At 45.0% G+C, this 20,151-nt stretch overlaps 1 protein-coding gene across 1 annotated transcript in view; it reads left to right on the top strand.

Annotated features, from left to right (window-relative positions):
* Positions 1 to 20,151, top strand: part of DMD (dystrophin) — a 1,498,644-nt gene that overhangs the window by 447,405 nt on the left and 1,031,088 nt on the right. Inside the window, exon 38 of the mRNA XM_077807212.1 lies at positions 15,259 to 15,431. Coding sequence (XP_077663338.1) covers positions 15,259 to 15,431 — 173 coding nt within the window. The remainder of the gene's footprint in view (positions 1 to 15,258; positions 15,432 to 20,151) is intronic.

The raw sequence follows: 20,151 nt of genomic DNA, 5'->3' as shown, positions 1-20,151 counted from the left end.
CTGGGGTGGACCAAGCCCCTATCTCAGGTGCTTCTTCACCTCCTTGGGAATCCCAGGCCCCAACTCAGGTCAAGTGGTGTAACCCAGCCCACTCCCCATCGGCTACCCCAGATAGCGATGGAGGTCCTTATCAGCTCTGAGTGCCGTCCTTACTGGAGGCCCTCCAAGCCGCTCAAGACATTATATCCCTCCCAGTGCCACCCACTCTGGCCCCTGCGGGGTCCCGGTCCCGGGGTAAACCCATATTGGGACCACCACAGTCTCCACCTTTCCGTCAGCGCTCCCTGTCACAGGGGATGTCCCGCCAACAGTCACCCTCTTGCAGCCAACACGCTTCTGACCATGATAGGCAGACGCTTCATAGCCCCATCTAGTCTCCTGACCTTGGACAAGGGCAGAGAGGCTTGAGGTGCAGCTCGCTGGTAACTGGGAGCAGACCTCTGGAGGCATGCTCCCATGCCCCGGCAGGAGTTTCAGAGTCGGCGCCTGGAATCTCCGTGGCACCGGTCCTGCTCCAGGGACAGGTCAAGGGACTGACAGTACCATTTCCCGGATTGCCCAGGGTGGCATCACCATGTGCGGCTACATCTTCACGATGCCAAGCCCACTTTAGTTCCCCATCTCGCTTCACGTTAAGTGTGAGGCATAGATCGCCAGCTGTTGCAGATCCGCCGAGTGCCCCCTGGTCACTGAGGCCCTGATCCAGATGCTCGTCAATGTCAGCCAAATCCAACTCTGGGCAGGGCCGGGGGGCGACTGGTACCAATCAGGACAGAGCCACCAATCAGCCCTGTCCTGGTCATAGGGGAGTGACTGCTCAGGCTCTGGCCAGGTTCGGAGCAACATTCCCTAATGGCGGGACAGACTCCAGCACCTACAGTGCAGACTACATAGGCAGTAACACAGCCGGGCTCGTGGCCTCAGACTCCGTCATCGGCACAGCGATACCCATGGGGGTTCACTCAGCCCTCTCAGGCCACCCGCTCGGTATTCAGAGTTTCGGAGAGACTGGGTACCGCCCTGTCCCACCCCTACTCCAGCCCAAGAGGAGCTCCTCCTCGTCGCCAGATGAGGCCATAGTGGGGCCCCCTCCACTGATGCCCCAGGATGATGCTAAAGCGCATCAGGAGCTGTTAAAGAGGGTTGCTGCCAATCTGGGCCTCCAGGTGGAGGAGTTAGAGGAACCTGCAAACTTCCTCTTTAATGTTCTCTGCCTGTGCCCTGTGGCACCAGCCAGGGTAGCTTTGCCCCTACATGAGGGGGTCGCTAAAATTACAAATGCCCTCTGGCAAACGCCCTCCTTCTTGCCTCCGATCTCCAAGAGGGTGGAGCACAAGAATTTTGTGCCATTTGAAGGCCATGAATACCTTTATACCCACCTTGTTCCCAATTGCCTAGTGGTAGAGGCATTAACCACAGGGAGAGACGAGGTCAGCCTGGGGCTACCCCTAACAATAAAGACTCAAGGAGACTAGACTTGTTTGGGTGTCAAGTTTATTAATTCTCCAGTCTACAGTTAAGGGTGGACAACCATCAGGCCTTACTAGGCTGCTATGATTTTAATATGTGGCAGGCCATGACCAAGTTCGAGAGCACCCTTCCTGAGGCTTCTAGGAAGGAGTTCCGGGCGATCCTGGATGAGGGCTTGACTGCTGCCAGAGCATCTTTCTGGGTGGCATCGGACGCGGCGGACACCACCGCCTGTACCATGGCATCAGCCATCTCATTGTGCAGGCCTTCATGGCTGCTCCTCTCTGGTCTTTCCTCTGAGGCTCAGCAGTCAATGCAAGACCTCCCTTTCGACGGGCACCCTCTGTTCGCAGAACAGACGGATGTTAAACTCCATGGCCTGAAAGATTTCTGTACAACCCTAAAAACATTGGGCCTGAATGTCTGCGGACCTGCCCGCAAGTGGTTTAAGTCACAGGAGCCTCAGAGCCAAGGGAGCCACCCTCGTCAGGAGCCTCCCCACAAAACATCTAGGGGCTACAAGAAACACCCTGGCCACAAACCTTTGTGTATATCCCAGGCAGGCTTGACCTGCAGTAAGCAGACCGGCAAGCGACTGTTTTGTGGGTATGCCTGAGGTTGACATACTAGATCCTTCCTTCCCTCTGTTTGCCAATTGCCTTTCTTCCTTCCTCCCTGCATGGGCATCTGTAACATCAGACTGATAGGTCTTCAATAAGGTGGGGCAGGGCTACCCCCTTCAGTTACTTTCTACCCCCCCTTTCTACCCACTCCTTGTCCCTCTTCAGAGATCCCTCTCATGAGAATCTTCTCATACAGGAGGTAGAGGGTCTTCTACAGCTGGGTGTGGTGGACGTAGTTCCTGTGGAGTACAGGAACAAGGGGTTCTAGTCCTGATACTTTTTAATCCCCAAAGCCAAGAGCAGTCTGCGGCCCATATTAGACTTGCGGGACTTGAGCTGCTACTTAGTGAAACTGAAGTTCTGCCTGTGTCTCCCTGGCTTCCATCATCCCCTCCCTGGATCTGGAAAACTAGTACGCCGCCCTTGGTCTGAAAGATGCATACTTCCACATTGCCATCTTTAAGGGACACAGACACTTCCTCCGGTTCACGGTTGGTCCCAACCACTATCAGTTCATGGTCCTCCCGTTTGGCCTTGCGACAGCACCATGGGTATTTACCAAGTGCATGTCGGTGGTGGTGGCTTACCTCAGACATTGGGGTATCCAGATCTACCTGTACCTCGACGACTGGCTCATGAAGAGCAACTACAGGACTAAGGTCATAGGGGATGTCACGGTGCTGCTAGCCACATGCCGTCACCTCAGTCTGTTGGTGAATGACAATCCAATGACAAAAAATCAACGTTAGTTCCAGTACAGAGGATAGAGTTCATTGGAGCACTGCTCGACTTGGTCTGCACCAGGGCGTTCCTACCACTGGAGAGTTTCAGGGCACTGACGGACCTCATCACAGCAGTCTCCACCTTTCCCCGACCATGGCCAAGTTTGCCTATGCATACTAGGTCACATGGCAGTGTATACATATGTGCTGTGCCATGCCAGGCTCCGGATGGGACCCCTGCAGCAATGGCTGGTGATGGTCTACTCCCAGTTGAGGGACTACCCGGAGAAGGTAGTTATCACCCCCATGACAGTTCTTACCTTACTGTAAATGTGGACCAACCCTGGGCAAGTCCCGGAAGGAGTTCCCTTTGTCAGCACTCCTCAGTCAACTTTGTTTCGGATGCCTCAGACCTTGGCTGGGGGGCAGACCTGGGCACCCTCCAGACCCAAGGTATATGGTCCCCAGAGGAGTCGACATTACACATAAATGCCAAAGAGCTCAGGGTGCTGTGCAGAGCAGTCTTCTGCCTCATCTGTCGGGCAGAGTGGTCAGAGTCCTCACGGACAACACTGCCTCAATGTTCTATACCAACAGGCAAGGCGGAGCGAATCCTCAGCCCTCTGCCAAGAGACAGTCCATCTCTGGGACTTCTGCATTGATCACTGAATCCATCTAGAAGCATGTCACCTTTTGGGTGCCAGAAACACGCTATCATATCACCTAAGCAGGGACTTCTCCTCTCACCACGAGTGGGTGCTTCACCCAGAGGTGTGGAACTCCCAAGTAGATTTTTTTCGCCACCAGGCAGAACAGGAAGTGCAGCAGGTTTTGCTTCAGATAGGGTTTGGGCAAGTGCTCCCTCTCCAATGCCTTACTCGTGCTGTGGGCACGAAGCCTGATGTATGCGTTCCCTCCAATTCTGCTCATCAGCAAGGTCCTCGTGAAAATCAAGAGGGACAAGGCGCTGGTTATCGTGATTGCCCCGGTGCTTGCTAGCACTGGTTAGGGACGCAGTCCCTCCCTGGCCCCTGCCAAACTGGCTGGACCTGCTGTCACAGGATCATGGCTGACTCTTGCACCCCAACCTCGCATCCCTATACCTCACGGCGTGGATGTTGTATGGCTGAACCTGTATGAACAGGATCCAGCAGGTCCTCCTCGAGAGTAGAAAGCCCTTGACTAGGCAGGCCTACCTGGCAAAGTGGATGAGGTTCTCCCCCTGGGTAGCTGAATGGGGCATCTCCCCTTTGCATTCTTCGGTGCAGTTGATCTTGGGCTTAACGAACCAGGGCCTGGTGCACTCCTCTATCAGGGTGCATCTGGCGGCCATTTCGGCCTTTCATCCACCAATCCAGGGGCAGACTGTGTTCTTCCATGACATGACGGTCAGGTTCCTTAGAGGTCTTGAGAGGCTTTTCCCTCAAGTCCGGTCCCCAGTCTCTCAGTGGGATCTCAACTTGGTTCTGTCCAGGCTCACAGGTCTGCCCTTTGAGCCTTTGGCCTCATGCTCCCTATCTCACCTGTCATGGAAGGTGGCTTTCCTGGAGGCAGTGACATTGACGAGGCAAGTCTCTGAGCTGAGAGTCCAGACCTCAGAACCACCATACATGGTCATTTATAAGGATAAGGTCCACCTCTGGCCCCACCAGGCTTTTCTTCCCGAAGTAGTGTCCGCTTTCCATGTGAGCCAGGACATATTTCTTCCGGTCTTCTGGCCTAAGCCTCAGGCTTCCAAGTCTGAACATTTTGGCTTGAATCTTTTAGCAAGCGAAGAGCATATTCATTTCTTTGTTTTCATTTTTAAAGTTTTGGAAACTTGTTCTAAATGATACAGATCAAAATTCTCAGACTTGGGAGCCTGAGATTAGACACACAAGTTATTATTTAGATGCTGAAATAAATTGTCTAATTTTTCAGCAGCACTGAGAGTGTAAAACTCACTTTAGGGTCAATAAAAGCTGTCGGTGCCCAGCAACTGAGAAAATCAAGCCACTTATTGAGGTGTTCCTTCATGGACTGAAGGGTCTTATCTTCATTAATATTTCAGTCACCCCCTATTATTTATAATATATATTAAATATAATACTCTTAGTAATAGAGGAGTTAAATTCAGGATGCTGTTACTTTAATATTCAAGATATGTGGTCTTGGTAACATTTGGAGGTGCTGGAGATGATGGCCGCCTTTGTACCTCATTGATGTCTCCCAACTTCAGTATTCATAACACTTAATTACTAATTTTCCAAAGCTTAAACAGACAAGTCCTGGGTTTATAAAGACCTTCCTAATCCAGAATGGAGTTCCACCCAAGATGTTGCAGAATGAAATCCCCATGTTCTATGTGGTGTTCAGACAGAGTTGCTGCACTATCTGTAAGGAAGAAGATATTCTTCATCCTTTAAATCACCATAGAACAGATCTACTGTGACTTCTGCTTCCCATCTCTGTTAAATATAAGTCATTGTCTTCAGGATCAGAGAAGTCAAACCACCATTCATGGTGGAGGCTTTAAGTAGTCTTCTCCTCACTATTATTCTCCCAATACAGTCCCTCCCTTTCCTTGACCATAGGCACTATTCCCTGCTGGTTCTCTTGGGGGCATAAGCAACCCCTCTTCCCCCAAAAAGCAGAGAAGATAGAGTCATCATTGAGTGCAAAAAAGGGATACATCTCCATTATCCTAATGGCTTGCTGCAGCACCCTTGTACTCTGGGAAACGTAGAGATTCTTCCTCCATAAGTAGCCACCTCTGATACAGATCGTTTGCTAAAAGCCATAAACAAGCTTGTATATGTTAGTGTACTAAGCAACTGTACTAATGCCGTGTAAAAACGGCACTGTCACAGAGTGACTGGCCTTCTGAGGAATAACAGGTTTAGCCTCATTTGTGGCTCATTCAAGCCTTCTCCCTAGGTGGGCAAATGTAGTGTAGCCACATGACAGGTAAGTCATGTGCTTAAATCAGTCCAGGCCTGGATATAAAAGAGAAGCCTCCAGAGAGGCAAAGCAGAAAAGTGAAGGCCTGCCTGCTCACCTCTCCAAGTCCAGGGGGGAAAGGGGATGCTCAAAGAAGCCAAGTGAGGGCTGCATATTAATTATCAGCACAGATCCTAGAAGGAGGGCTGTGAGATTCCTGAACTAAGAAGGGAAAACCCTCCTATCTGCATAGGGAGTGTCTACACTGAAGAGCTACAGTGGTGCAGCTGCAGCACTGCAGCTGGGCCACCGTAGCATTTTAACTGTAGCTGTACCCTAAATTCCCCTCATTTACACCTGTGCAGCTCCCGTGAAGGTTATGGTATTGCGCAGGTGTCACTGAGGGCAGAATTTGCCTTTTGGTGGTGGTGATGTGTGACAAGTTAAATATCCATGTTAACTTTCAGTTCCCTAGATGACCTTGCAGGGCTCACAATTGGAAAGCAAACATTTTTTCTCATTGCAATCAGAGCCTGCTTTTAATTAAAAAAATAATAAATGAGATAATGTAAAATTGACTAATAATTCTTGCTGCTTTGTTCCTTTTTCACCTAAAAGACATTGATTTTATTTTGACTTTTAAATTAGACTTATTCTCTTTCTGAAGTGATTTAGAGAATGAAGTGGCTGTGATATCAAAATAATCATTATCATTATTATTATTATTATCCTAATTCCAGCTATAAGTTGTCTCCAATGTTTTACCTGTTTTTAGAAAAGTTGCTGGATGTTATTCCAAAAGTGACACATAGTATCTCAAATTAGCTGAACAAGTTCATTCAGATAGACTAGTAAAGCTAGACATGTGTGGCAGAGAGAAAGCAATATGGATTATATAAAGGAAGCCTATTAATGCTCTTTGAATGAGTCATATAATATTGACTAAAGAAGAACCAATTAATATAATGTATTTGTATTTTTAAAGGCCTTAGTAGTGTTTATGATGAAAAATAAATCCTCACAAAATCAAGGTAAAACTGTCATATATTAAAAACTGAAAGCGAAAATGAAGAGTTACAGGTCAGATTCTCAAAAAGAAAAGGAGTACTTGTGGCACTTTAGAGACTAACAAATGTATTTGAGCATAAGCTTTCGTGAGCTACAGCTCACTTCATCGGATGCATTCAGTGGAAATGCATACGATGAATGCATCCAATGAAGTGAGCTGTAGCTCACGAAAGCTTATGTTCAAATACATTTGTTAGTCTCTAAGGTGCCACAAGTACTCCTTTTCTTTTTGCGGATACAGACTAACACAGCTGCTACTCTGAAACTGGTGAGATTCTGTGCTACATTTCCAAGAAGCACAGCGCAGGAGGAGAGGTGGAGAATAAGATGGCTGTAAGACCTGTAAGGCCTCTAGCATAAATTAAACAGTCCTGGGGACATGTCTCAGTTATGACAGCCTTACCAGGACTACCCACAGTGCTGCCTGGAATCTCCACACAACTGCCTACTTCAATCGCACCACCAACATGCTCCGCCTGTCCCTGGTATGTCCCGTAAGCCATGGCTGCCATGGGGATTCTTGCAGGTCAGTTTTAGTCTTTTGCAATGCATGTGTTGGAGGATTCTCCCCTGAATGGAGACAGGGCTTTTACTGCCCTTATATGCAACTCCAGCTCTTTAACCTGGTCTCTGTATGGCAGGTGAGGTGCTCACTCTAGGAATATATAGATATATATACATATCTATATACATATAGATCAGTTTTCTATATGGAATAAGATTAATAGTAGGTTAAGTCAAATACCTGTACAAAGACAAATATTGTTTAATGTGTTAAATAGCTGGAAAAGAGGGTGAGCAGTGAGATGACAAAATTTGAAGATGACAATTATTCTGGTGAAGACCAGGAAAAACATTGAGCAACTTCAGAAGCACCTGTCAAAGCTAGGCAACTGGGCAATGTGATAGTAGGAGAAAATAACTGTAGACAAGTGCAAGGTTATGCAATGTAATTGGGTAATGGCCCTTTCAGACCAGAAAAAGGTAGTGTGACAGGTTAGTTAGCTCATTCCAAGTGTCCAGAAAACCAAAACAGATATTGGTAAGAAACAGATGGTCCTGAGGTATAGTTTGTGTCTGGGAGGGTGAAAGTATGGGAAGAAAAGAGTCTATTTTTCCTTTATGGGCCAAGGACCAGGAACCTTGTATTAGTGGGTGAAGCAAGGCTTCCCTCTGTCCTCACGGGTCCAGATAAGTGCTTGGGAAGGATTAAGGGAGTAGTCGAATGACTGGATGGGTGAATCTCAAAAGGAGGCTCAGAGTCCAGAAAAAAGAAGGACTCAGCCAGCATACTGCCCCCAGAAAGAGGGCCATGAAACCCTGAAGTAAAAGGAGAGTTTGTGCGATGGGGAGGTTAGGACTTGAACCACACAGTCCAAAAGCAGGGTCGTGGAAACCCTGAAGCTAGGTATAGGTGAAAAGGGACTCACTTTGGGACGATGAACTATGTTGAATAAATTATAATCCAAGAGAGGGGGAATTTTGTTTCAAAAGCATTTTAAATATTTTTTCTTTTGTTGGCTGTAAGTGGATTCTCAGACTCAGAGGGAAACTGAGGTGGGGTGTCTGTGGGGCCATCCCAGGCCACAAGGAGGCATTCTGTGATACACACATCAGAAGGAATATCTTAAATTACACATAATATTCATGAGTTCCTGTCATTGTTATGGGCAGTTCAACAAAACACCTTTCTCCAGGTGAAGGTATAGTTCAAATCATCAATAATGTTATTCTGTATTATGGTAGAGTTAGAGAATAATATTGAAAATTTTGTAACACCAGTATCTAAATCAATGGTACATCCTTACTTGGATACTGTAATTTTATTCAGATATAGAAGAAATAGAAAAGGTTCAGAGAAGGACAATAGAAATGTTAAATACCTTAAACCCTTAACATAAGTATATTCTATTGACTTCAACAGGGATACCTCTGTGAATAGGAAGTATTCACATGAGCAAGGGTTTGCAGGATCAGACCCTTACTTGGGCAACTTGTTTATTATATCTCCTTATGGCATGGTGTATACATTGATTGCAAAATGTTGTACCTAAATAATTAGTACATGCATATATCTTACGCCCACATGAAATAAAAAGTATAAGTCTTAATGCTCAGTGTGCAGTTTTCCCAGGATTCTGTAACAACAAAGTAGTCTTCAAGTCGGATGGAATATGGATTCATAGGAAGACACTGACAGAACCACTACAGAACAGTCCATTCATGTTAATTGTCCCTTTTCTTCTGCTTGAAACAGAGACCTCCAAATCCTCTGCTGGTAGTGCCAATACATGCTTTTTGGGACTGAGAGGAAGGTGGGGTCTGCATTTTTTTCACGTGGTGAAACAGAGCTACTAAGGTCTAGTCAGAGGGCTGAGGGGGTTCATATAGTGCTAGTGGGAAATTTTAAATTTCTTTCTACTTCCTCCAAAACTGCTCAACCCTCTCCGCTCCAATCCTGCTGGTGGTGTAAGAGTGCTGTCACCCACAAGCTGCCAGCTGGCTCCTCTCTTACAGTCAGTCCAATCAGCAGTCACCCCACTGTGCATGAAATACCACTTTGGAGCAGGGAGCCAACCACCAGCCAGAGAAGCTGTCATAAATATAAAGGGAAGGGTAAACACCTTTAAATCCCTCCTGGCCAGAGGAAAAACCCTTTCACCTGTAAAGGGTTAAGAAGCTAAGATAACCTCACTAGCACCTGACCAAAATGACCAATGAGGAGACAAGATACTTTCAAAGCTGGAGGGGGGGGAAACAAAGGGTTCTCTCTGTCTGTGTGATGCTTTTGCCGGGACCAGAGTGGGAATGCAGGTCAGAACTCCTGTAAAAAGTCAGTAAACGATCTAGTTATATATGCGTTAGATTCTGTTTTGTTTAAATGGCTGATAAAATAAGTTGTGCTGAATGGAATGTATATTCCTGTTTTTGTATCTTTTTGTAACATAAGGTTTTGCCTAGAGGGATTCTTTGTGTTTTGAATCTGATTACCCTGTAAGGTATTTACCACTCTGATTTTACAGAGGTGATTCTTTTACTTTTTCTTTAATTCTTAATGGGTTAAAATTCTTCTTTGAAGAACCTGATTGCTTTTCATTGTTCTTAAGATCCAAGGGTTTGGATCTGTGCTCACCTATGCAAATTGGTGAGGATTTTTATCAAGCCTTCCCCAGGAAAGGGGGTGTAGTGCTTGGGGGGATATTTTGTGGGGGAGACGTTTCCAAGTGGGCACTTCCCCTGTTCTTTCTGTAACACTTTGGTGGTGGAGGTGTTTAACTTAAGCTGGTAAGAATAAGCTTAGGGAATCTTTCATGCAGGCCCCCACATCTGTACCCTAGAGTTCAGAGTGGGGAAGGAACCTTGACAGAAGCACTCTCTCATTAAGCAGAATTAAGAAACATCACCCCATTGCTCTTATCAGCTCTCAGCTCTGCGCTCAGTCTGAGGGTATGTCTACACTACGAAATTAGGTCGAATTTATAGAAGTCGATTTTTTAGAAATCGGTTTTATATATTCGAGTGTGTGTGTCCCCACAGAAAATGCTCTAAGTGCATTAAGTGCATTAACTCGGCGGAGTGCTTCCACAGTACCGAGGCTAGCGTCGACTTCCGGAGTGTTGCACTGTGGGTAGCTATCCCACAGTTCCTGCAGTCTCCACTGCCCATTGGAATTCTGGGTTGAGATCCCAATGCCTGAGGGGGCTAAAACATTGTTGCGGGTGGTTCTGGGTACATATCATCAGGCCCCCATTCCCTCCCTCCCTCCATGAAAGCAAGGGCAGACAATCGTTTCGTGCCTTTTTTCCTGAGTTACCTGTGCAGACGCCATACCACGGCAAGCATGGAGCCCGCTCAGCTCACTGTCACCGTAAGTCTCCTGGGTGCTGGCAGATGCGGTACTGCATTGCTACACAGCAGCAGCAACCCATTGCCTTGTGACAGCAGACGGTGCAATAGGACTGGTAGCCGTCATCATCATGTCCGAGGTGCTCCTGGTTGCCTGTGTGAGGTCGATCAGGAGCGCCTGGGCAGACATGGGCGCAGGGACTAAATTTGGAGTGACTTGATCAAGTCATTCTCTTTAGTCCTGCAGTCAGTCCTATTGAACCATCTTATGGTGAGCAGGCAGGTGATACGGATTGCTAGCAGTCCTATTGCATCATCTTCTGCCAGGCAGGCAAGAGATGAGGATGGCTAGCAGTCCTATTGTACCATCTTCTGCCGAGCAGCCATGTGATGTGGATGGCATGCAGTCCTTCTGCACCGTCTGCTGCCAGCCAAAGATGTAAAAGATAGATGGAGTGTATCAAAACAAGAAATGGACCAGATTTGTTTTGTACTCATTTGCAAACCCCCCTCCCCGCCCCCCATCTAGGGAACTCATTCCTCTAGGTCACACTGCAGTCACTCACACCTTTTTTCCTGAGTTACCTGTGCAGACGCCATACCACGGCAAGCATGGAGCCCGCTCAGCTCACTGTCACCGTAAGTCTCCTGGGTGCTGGCAGATGCGGTACTGCATTGCTACACAGCAGCAGCAACCCATTGCCTTGTGGCAGCAGACGGTGCAATAGGACTGGTAGCCGTCATCATCATGTCCGAGGTGCTCCTGGTCGCCTGTGTGAGGTCGATCAGGAGCGCCTGGGCAGACATGGGTGCAGGGACTAAATTTGGAGTGACTTGATCAAGTCATTCTCTTTAGTCCTGCAGTCAGTCCTATTGAACCATCTTATGGTGAGCAGGCAGGTGATACGGATTGCTAGCAGTCCTATTGCATCATCTTCTGCCAGGCAGGCAAGAGATGAGGATGGCTAGCAGTCCTATTGTACCATCTTCTGCCGAGCAGCCATGTGATGTGGATGGCATGCAATCCTTCTGCACCGTCTGCTGCCAGCCAAAGATGTAAAAGATAGATGGAGTGTATCAAAACAAGAAATGGACCAGATTTGTTTTGTACTCATTTGCAAACCCCCCTCCCCGCCCCCCATCTAGGGAACTCATTCCTCTAGGTCACACTGCAGTCACTCACAGAGAAGGTGCAGCGAGGTAAATCTAGCCATGTATCCATCAGAGGCCAGACTAACCTCCTTGTTCCAATAAGAACAATAACTTAGGTGCACCATTTCTTATTGGAACCCTCCGTGAAGTCCTGCCTGAAATACTCCTTGATGTAAAGCCACCCCCTTTGTTGATTCTAGCTCCCTGTAAGCCAACCCTGTAAGCCGTGTCATCAGTTGCCCCTCCCTGCATCAGAGCAAGGGCAAACAATCGTGCATCTGAGTTGAGTGCTGTCCAGAGCAGTCACAATGGAGCACTCTGGGATAGCTCCCGGAGGCCAATACCGTCGAATTGTGTCCACAGTACCCCAAATTCGACCCGGCAAGGCCGATTTAAGCGCTAATCCACTTGTCGGGGTGGAGTAAGGAAATGGATTTTAAGAGCCCTTTAAATCGAAATAAAGGGCTTGATTGTGTGGACAGGTGCAGGTTTACATCGATTTAACGCTGCTAAATTCGACCTAAAGTCCTAGTTTAGATCAGGGCTGAGGCCATATACTTCAGAAGAAAGTGAGGGAGAGAAACAGAGATGCAGAGCAATGTGGGCAGAGGCTGGGCAGATAGTGGGTGGCTAGGGAATACTGGCAGGAGAAAAGATGAGTTGGACAGGTTGCAGGAAGGAAGTACCAAATGTGGACTCTGTCAAGCAGGAGTCTTGGCAAGCTTCAAAAGAGAGACTGATCTAATTCAGCGAGACCCTTCCAAACAGAACTACTACAGAGATACAAATGAAAAACAACTCACCAAGCAACATATGTGTTTTTGTGGCACTGGAATCTCTGAAATGCCCTCCACAAGATATAGGAATGTATGACCTGCTTGTGAGCAGCCTACAGAATTTGTGGCTAAAACATATGTAAGAAAAGGTTGAGTTCATCCATATTACCCCCCCTGGAATAGTGCTGAGGATGGTGTGCCATACAGTACTGAGGTGTTTGTGAGGAAGGAAGAGTTGTTCAAGTTAAATACTTATAGTGCACATGCTTGTCTTGTGAATTGTTTGTAAGTCTCTAATATGTATAATGTTATGCTGAAGGTTTTTTTATATTTGGGTTATTCAGTAGAAAACCAATATTTGCAGCCTTCCACGTGCTGTAAAGACAAAAGAACAGAAGGAAAGTTGTAAATTATGGCTGTTTAGTAGATTGACCAATGTGCCAGAGGAGGTCAGCTGCTTGAAGAAATAGTTTTCTCTGGTACTCAGATTCATTTCATATTAATCCACAAAGTGAAATTTTCATTTTTTAAATTTTTTTAAAGGAAGTTTTATGCTGGAGTTACTAGTGCACCTTCTACTTTGCATTGGATTTTCCCAACAAATTCATGTTTAAAAAAAAAAAATTGGTAGAGCTGAAAGGGGGAAAAGTGTGGTAGACCGGACCCCATCCATGGTGTGGTTTAATGTCTTCATAAGTGTTTTATGCCTTTTCAGGAACAGGACAGGAGGAGGCAGATGTTGAAAACATCAGCCCATTTCTTTTTCCTAAGTATTAATTATGTCCTTCCCAGTTACCTGTCAAGAGGAGACAGATATTTGATACTCCCCAGAATCGAAACAAGTTCCTGACTTAGTGATATGGTTTTCCCAAATGAGCATTTGGAAGGGGCCTTGCAAGGAAGAACCCATATCTAATTAAGGATATTTGGGGAGACCTCTCACCTATATCCCCTCCATCTCACCTCTGTCGTTACAGATCCTGATTTGGGTTGTAGAAGCTTATCCTTGGACATTATTAGGTTTTTAAGAATTGAGATGTGGAGGTTTAATTTTTACTTCCTGCACTCTCTTTGGGTTTATTCTATAGTTATGTCCTGTGCCCCCTTCAGCTTCCCTACTGAGACTTTGGACAGACTGAGGAAGTATGACTGTCAGTGTATGAATAGTCAAAGATCTAAGTAGAGAAACTGAAAGGGTCATTCCCAGGCATCCCAGAATTTACACTGAACTGACAATTGAAGCAGAACTATTTGCTTTTCAGTAGTATTCTATAGATACTCGTTCACGATCAGTAGACAAATTTTGAATCAAGGTGATACAGTGGGTACAAGTTATTCGTGGTACTAATCACAAACACCCAGGAACCCTCAAAGCCTGGGTCTGCTAGAGCCTCTTATTTTATTTTATGTATTTATTTTATGCCTGTGAGTAGGCTGCTTGGGCTGCAATTGACAATACTCCCACTACCACGAGTTTCGTCCGGCCACAGGCCACCAGAAGGGTATCACAATAGACTGTTTCACCTGCAGGCAGCCGGCACGGTGGTGGCAGAAGTAGGGGGACTTACATTCACCCTCACTAGGGGTAGCACCCATCCAAAGCAGATGTGAAACAACTGGTGGAAGGGAAGAAAGAGAGGAACGGGAACCTTTTTGATATGAGAAGCAGCACCGAGGAGGACTTCAAAGAGGGGAAAGGAAGGAAACGGACCACAGAGAGGAAGAGAGGTTCAAGGTTGTGAAGCTACATTCACTGACACTTGTAATGTGCTTTGGAATTCTTGGATGGAAGGCAGAATAGAAATAAAAATATTATGTATATATTACTTTACACAGTGTACAGTCAATCCACATAATTCTCTGTCACGGGATTTAATGGAGTGACTGGATGGATAATTTCAGGACCACTCACAACATCTGGAGTTTTGAAAGTTTAAGATTATAAAACAATTTTAAATATGCTTTAAGGGTCAGGAAACAATTCTGTCCTCTTCTCTTTCAGTCCCCCAGTGCACACCATTCCATAGCTTGGTGCAATTTGGAGGATTTCACCTTCTTCTGAAACATCAAGAACTAACCACTTCTGTGGATAGAGAGTTAGACTTAAATGGCCAACTCTGTCTTGTGAACATAGATGGCACATTCAGCAAAACTTAGTGTCAGTGGTACTCAATGTACTAATTATTTCAGGCTGTTCCATTCATATCTGTGGCATGTGTACATAAACACAAGATCTCACATATCAGAGACGTACAGCAGTAGTTAAACAGTTAAAGGTCCCTCCAGAAAATGAATGAGCATGGCTAGCTTGCTGGATCATTTCTAAGCAAACTTGATTAACCAGGTGGTGTTTTGGAAAGGATGTGCAATGTAAGTTAAAAGAGGGTTTTGTTCTATTTCCTTATGAATAAACTGGGTTAAAGTAGTAGTAACCTTAACACGTTATTTCCTGTGGAATTAATGACTAGCTGTGGTTAATGGCCCTCTGCTTCACCTCAAGCCATCAGTTCTCTCTGCAAGTTATTAATTCCCCAGGAAATGACTTGTATCTCAATCATTATTGCTTAAGTATTGTAGGACTGTTATCATTGTCCAGGTTATTATCGTGTTTTTGTTTTGTTTGTTTGCTTTTTAACAACAGCTGATGTTTCATTTTCTTTTTCTAAAAATTTGATGTTGCAGAAAGTTAAAGATAGCCTGGGGAGATTCTCAGGTCAGATTGAGGTTATTCGCAGCAAGAAGACATCAGCTTTGCAAAGTGCCACACCCGGGGAAGCTGCAAAGATACAGGAAAAGCTGACTCGGCTTAATTTCCAGTGGGAAAAAGTTAACAAGATGTACAGGGACCAACAGGCGTAAGTAACTTCTTTATATTGTTATTTATGATGAAGCTCATTAACATTTGACTTACTGGTGTGATTGCTTCAGCTTCTGGTATCTAAGCACAGGAACATAGATATAATTTTTAAATTTAAATTCAAAGCAATTTTGTAAAATCTAAAAATATTTTGCCCAATTGCCACTTGTGTTGCATTTTATATAATGCTATGTGTGTGCATGGCCATTTGCAGACAACTAAAAATCATATACCTCTCCCCTGAAGATTTTATAGTCTTAAGGCACTGATACAACAACTTTTTCATGCAAGAAAACCCCTTGTGCTCAATGAAAACCCTAATGATTTCAGGATCTGACCCTATGGTGGGGTATAGTTTTGAAAAAATCCATTCCAGTTTTAGAGATGTTTCAGGTTCCAGGATTATTCCCACTTGAAGTCCAAGGAATGTGTCTGGAATTGATAATAACGCTATGTCGAGCAATAATACAGTGGTGATCAATCATGAGATCTATTTATTTCTTTAGTACATATATTTTTATTTTGTTTGGAATGTTCGTTGGAATGGAAATCAGGTATGATGGGTAAGTAGCCAAACCTGCCTTACTAATTAAAGTCTTGTTTGTGCTAGTAATATAACATATGTCTAGCAATCCAGTAATTCATTTTATGCCCCATATACAAATCTATATTTAAAGCTTTTGGCATCCTTTACTAAAATGTCGAGGTTCCTCTAAGTCTTTCTTAAAATGTACCATTGGATGAGATACCAGATGTCATTGGAGATGTACCAAACTATGCACAAATGCCTCTGCCACTTGGGATATATCAAGTACTTGAGTAGCAGGTGTACTTTAAAACTAGCAATTAAGTTTACCTTAATTAAAAGCTTGTAGCTTCAGCGTTCAAAACTTTTACTGCGTTACTACAGAATAGTACATGGTGATTCTTTTGAGACTCTAATTTGGAGACTACGATTCTAGCTTTGAAAATCCTTACATGTGTGAGTGATGCCATTGGAAGTATTCATATGAGTGTTTTCAGGATTGGACCTTATGTCGTGGATTTATAGCGAGATAATACTGTCAAAATACTGTGTAGTCCTAGTCTTTAGAAATTCTTCTTGATAAATTACTGCAACTGTTCCCATCTACCCCAGAACAAGGAGTTTGAAGTTTGCTGTAATGTCATTTTCCTCCTAATTTCATTTTTAAATGTGCTGATACAGTGTCCTGTCAGGTAGTCATCAGCATAGTATAGTGTCTGAAGAAGTACAGAAAGTGTTCCCAAAACACTTACTGGGGGCAGAAGGAGAATGAATGTACTAAAAATCTCATTTATAATTCAGAACCATTGGTATCATATAAATGGGTTAAGGGGGTGAACCCATGGGAGCAGTGAGAAGGGGAAAAATGCTGTACTGTACTGTGGACTAACTCTTTAGTTTATCCTACCAGCCAAACCTAAGTAAACTAACTGGAATATGATGTTTATTAAAAATGAATTGATGGTGACAGGCATAATGTAGATTGTGTAGCGGTGTACATCTAGATAGCCATCCAGTAACCAACTTTTGTTTTGATTTATGCTTTGTTTTGGAGGATAAGCCAAGGAGGAAAATCAGGGAGAGTTAGTGGAAAGAATAATTCACTAATCCTTCTAATGCCACTGCTGTTTGGTTTCATCCTCTAAAGTGTAAATTAGAGAGACAGATGTATAATCTGGGAAGATTTCCAGGGTGTATGTTTGGGGCTTGTTGTTGTTGTTTTTTAAAATAAGATAACTCAGCACTGGCTGCACTAACTAGGATTCTTTTGTTTGTCACAATGCCATGTGCAGCAGTGAAGATGAGGTATAAGTGCAGACTGGATGATAAAAGCAGCTCAGGTAGAGAGTAACACTGTTTTTTCAAAGCTCAGCTTCAGCCAAATTCTTATATTCCACACTAGTAAAATGAATGTTCAGTACCTTTTTGAGAGTCCTTCCCCACCCCATATACAGTGGTGGATTAGCCACTGGGCCAATGTGGCTTGTGCCCCTGGCTAATTGGGGGCCCCTGGAAAAATGGATGCCTCCATGCCCCAATCTGCTCTGCCAGCCCACCCGGCGCTCCTGTTGGGGAATGGGGTCAGGGCGTATGGGGTTGCCACACTCCGCCAGCCCTGTCAGCGCTCCTGCCGGGGACCGGGTTTAGGATGTTCCTGTACCCTGACCCTTCTCCCCGGCAGGAGCACCAGTAGGGAGAAGTTGGGGAAGCCCCCAAACCCTGACCCTGCTCCCTGGGAGCAGCATGGGCAGGTTGGGGGGGACTGCAGGCAGAAAGGGTGGAGGGGGCCCCCATTTGTCCTGGCCCAGGGCCCCACAAAACCGTAATCTGCCTCTGCCTGTATAAATATTCTTGCACTGCTCTGCCTGAGCCCTTATAAATATCCTTGCACTGTTCCAGAGTGAGGGAATAGAGTCTAAAGGTGAAAGCTGCAGACTGGAAGTTAACTCCTCCAATATTTTATTCCTAGCACTGCCATCATTTCCTCTGTGCTTCAATTTACCCATATGTAAGATCTACTATAATAGTATTCAGCTCCACTGGCAGTTGTTTTGAGGTTTGTGATACAGCATGGCCAGAAGGCAGCAGGAGAGTGATATAGGAGAGAGATGTAAGTCCCAGGATGAGGAGAAGGAAGAAGGATTTCTATAGATTAATTAAAAGCACCTGAAGCCTATTAGAGCACCTGAAGCCAGTCACCTGATTAAAAACCCCCTGCTTCAATCAGCCAGGGAAAGGAGTCGGAGCAGAGTGCAGGAGTTGAAGTAGAGGAGAGTTTGGAGAAGTGCCGTGGCTGGCTAGAAGAGCAAGACCCTAGGTAAAGAGACACCCAGCTTGTGCAGAGAGAGAAGGCAGGAAGCCCCCAAGCTGAAAAGCAGGAGAGGGAAGTAGCCCAGGGGAAGGAAGCACTAGTTCAAGAGGTTTGCCACTATCCCTAGGGCCCCTGGGCTGGGACCTGGAGTAGAGGGCGGGCCAGGGTCCCTCCCTCTCCACTACTCTTCTTTCGGTTACTAGTGGGACAGTAGATACCCTAGTTCAGGGGCAGAAAACTGCACCCTGAACACCCCCCCACAGGAAGAGGAAGCGCAGTACCCATCATAATTGTGCCAACAATTTGCCACAGGATGGATATATATATATATATATATATATATATATATATATATATATATATATATAGTATTTGTAAAGTATTTTGTGATCATCAGATGAAGGGCAAAGTATGATTATTTATTATTATTTTCCAACTGCAGTTTACTTAATTCTGTCCTATTTTGGTATGATTGACTATGATTATAACCTATGATCCATTCAACTGCTTTCTGGAATTGCACAGTTTTTTAAAAAAAGAAAAGGAGGACTTGTGGCACCTTAGAGACTAACCAATATATTTGAGCATAAGCTTTCGTGAGCTACAGTTCACTTCATCGGATGCATTCAGTGGAAAATACAGTGAGGAGATTTATATACACACAGAACATGAAAAAATGGGTGTTATCATACACACTGTAAGGAGAGTGATCACTTAAGATGAGCTATTACCAGCAGGAGAGCGGGGGGGGGGGGAGAAAACCTTTTGTAGTGATAATCAAGGTGGACCATTTCCAGCAGTTGACAAGAATGTCTGAGGAATGGGTGGGGGGGGGGAATAAACATGGGGAAATAGTTTTACTTTGTGTAATGACTCATCCACTCCCAGTCTCTATTCAAGCCTGAGTTAATTGTATCCAGTTTGCAAATTAATTCCAATTCAGCAGTCTCTCGTTGGAGTCTGTTTTTGAAGTCTTTTTGTTGTAATATTGCGACTTTTAGGTCAGAGATCGAGTGACCAGAGAGATTGAAGTGTTCTCCGACTGGTTTATGAATGTTATAATTCTTGACATCTGATTTGTGTCCATTTATTCTTTTACGTAGAGACTGTCCAGTTTGACCAATATACATGGCAGAGGGGCATTGCTGGCACATGATGGCTTGAAGTGGTTTCCATTATATACAGGGTTTGCAGTTTGGTTCAATGGCTCTCAGCACCCCTCTGTAAAAATTATTCCAGCACCCCGTCACCAAATGCCACTCAGTATATTTTCAGTACCCTCTTTATAATGAAGGAAGCTGCTTTAAGCAGTCTACCTTTTATTGGACATACTAGCTTAACACTACTGTTGTGGGGGTCACACCAGCTACTAAGCTCTTGTTTCAACTCTTATAGTCGGCTGACATCAGAGAGGTATTTTTTTTTGTTGGGTGGTGGGGAGGAACCCCAACACACCATATTAAACTGACATGTTCATGCTACCCGAAACTCCTTGCTTCACAGGTTCTGCTGGGGAGGTCTGACAAACTGGAAAATTGCCCAGTGTGGTGTGTTAGATAGTTAATCATTTTACTTACTATTGGCCCACAAATCAGCTTTCTTCACCTCAGTATAGTAGTTGCATTGCAGACTTTTCCAAGCCACCCATAACTGAGTATCTGGGCACAGATTTTATATTTTAGATCAGTTTGCTCCCAAATTTTCCCCAAAATAGAAAAAAATTACACCACAACTTCCACCACTACCTCACATCTTAGCAGCTGTATTAAATCTTCTGGGAGAATCAAAAATGGGACATACAGTACCTGCCAACAGACTATCAAAAGCAAGTTTTAGAATTCTACAGCATTTAAACAGGCTGAAAAGGGAAAGTGGCTGTAT

Source organism: Eretmochelys imbricata, chromosome 1 (genome assembly GCF_965152235.1).
Source record: "Eretmochelys imbricata isolate rEreImb1 chromosome 1, rEreImb1.hap1, whole genome shotgun sequence".
In the NCBI taxonomy this organism is placed as follows: Eukaryota; Metazoa; Chordata; order Testudines; family Cheloniidae; genus Eretmochelys; species Eretmochelys imbricata.
This window is presented reverse-complemented; position numbering and strand designations above follow the sequence as displayed.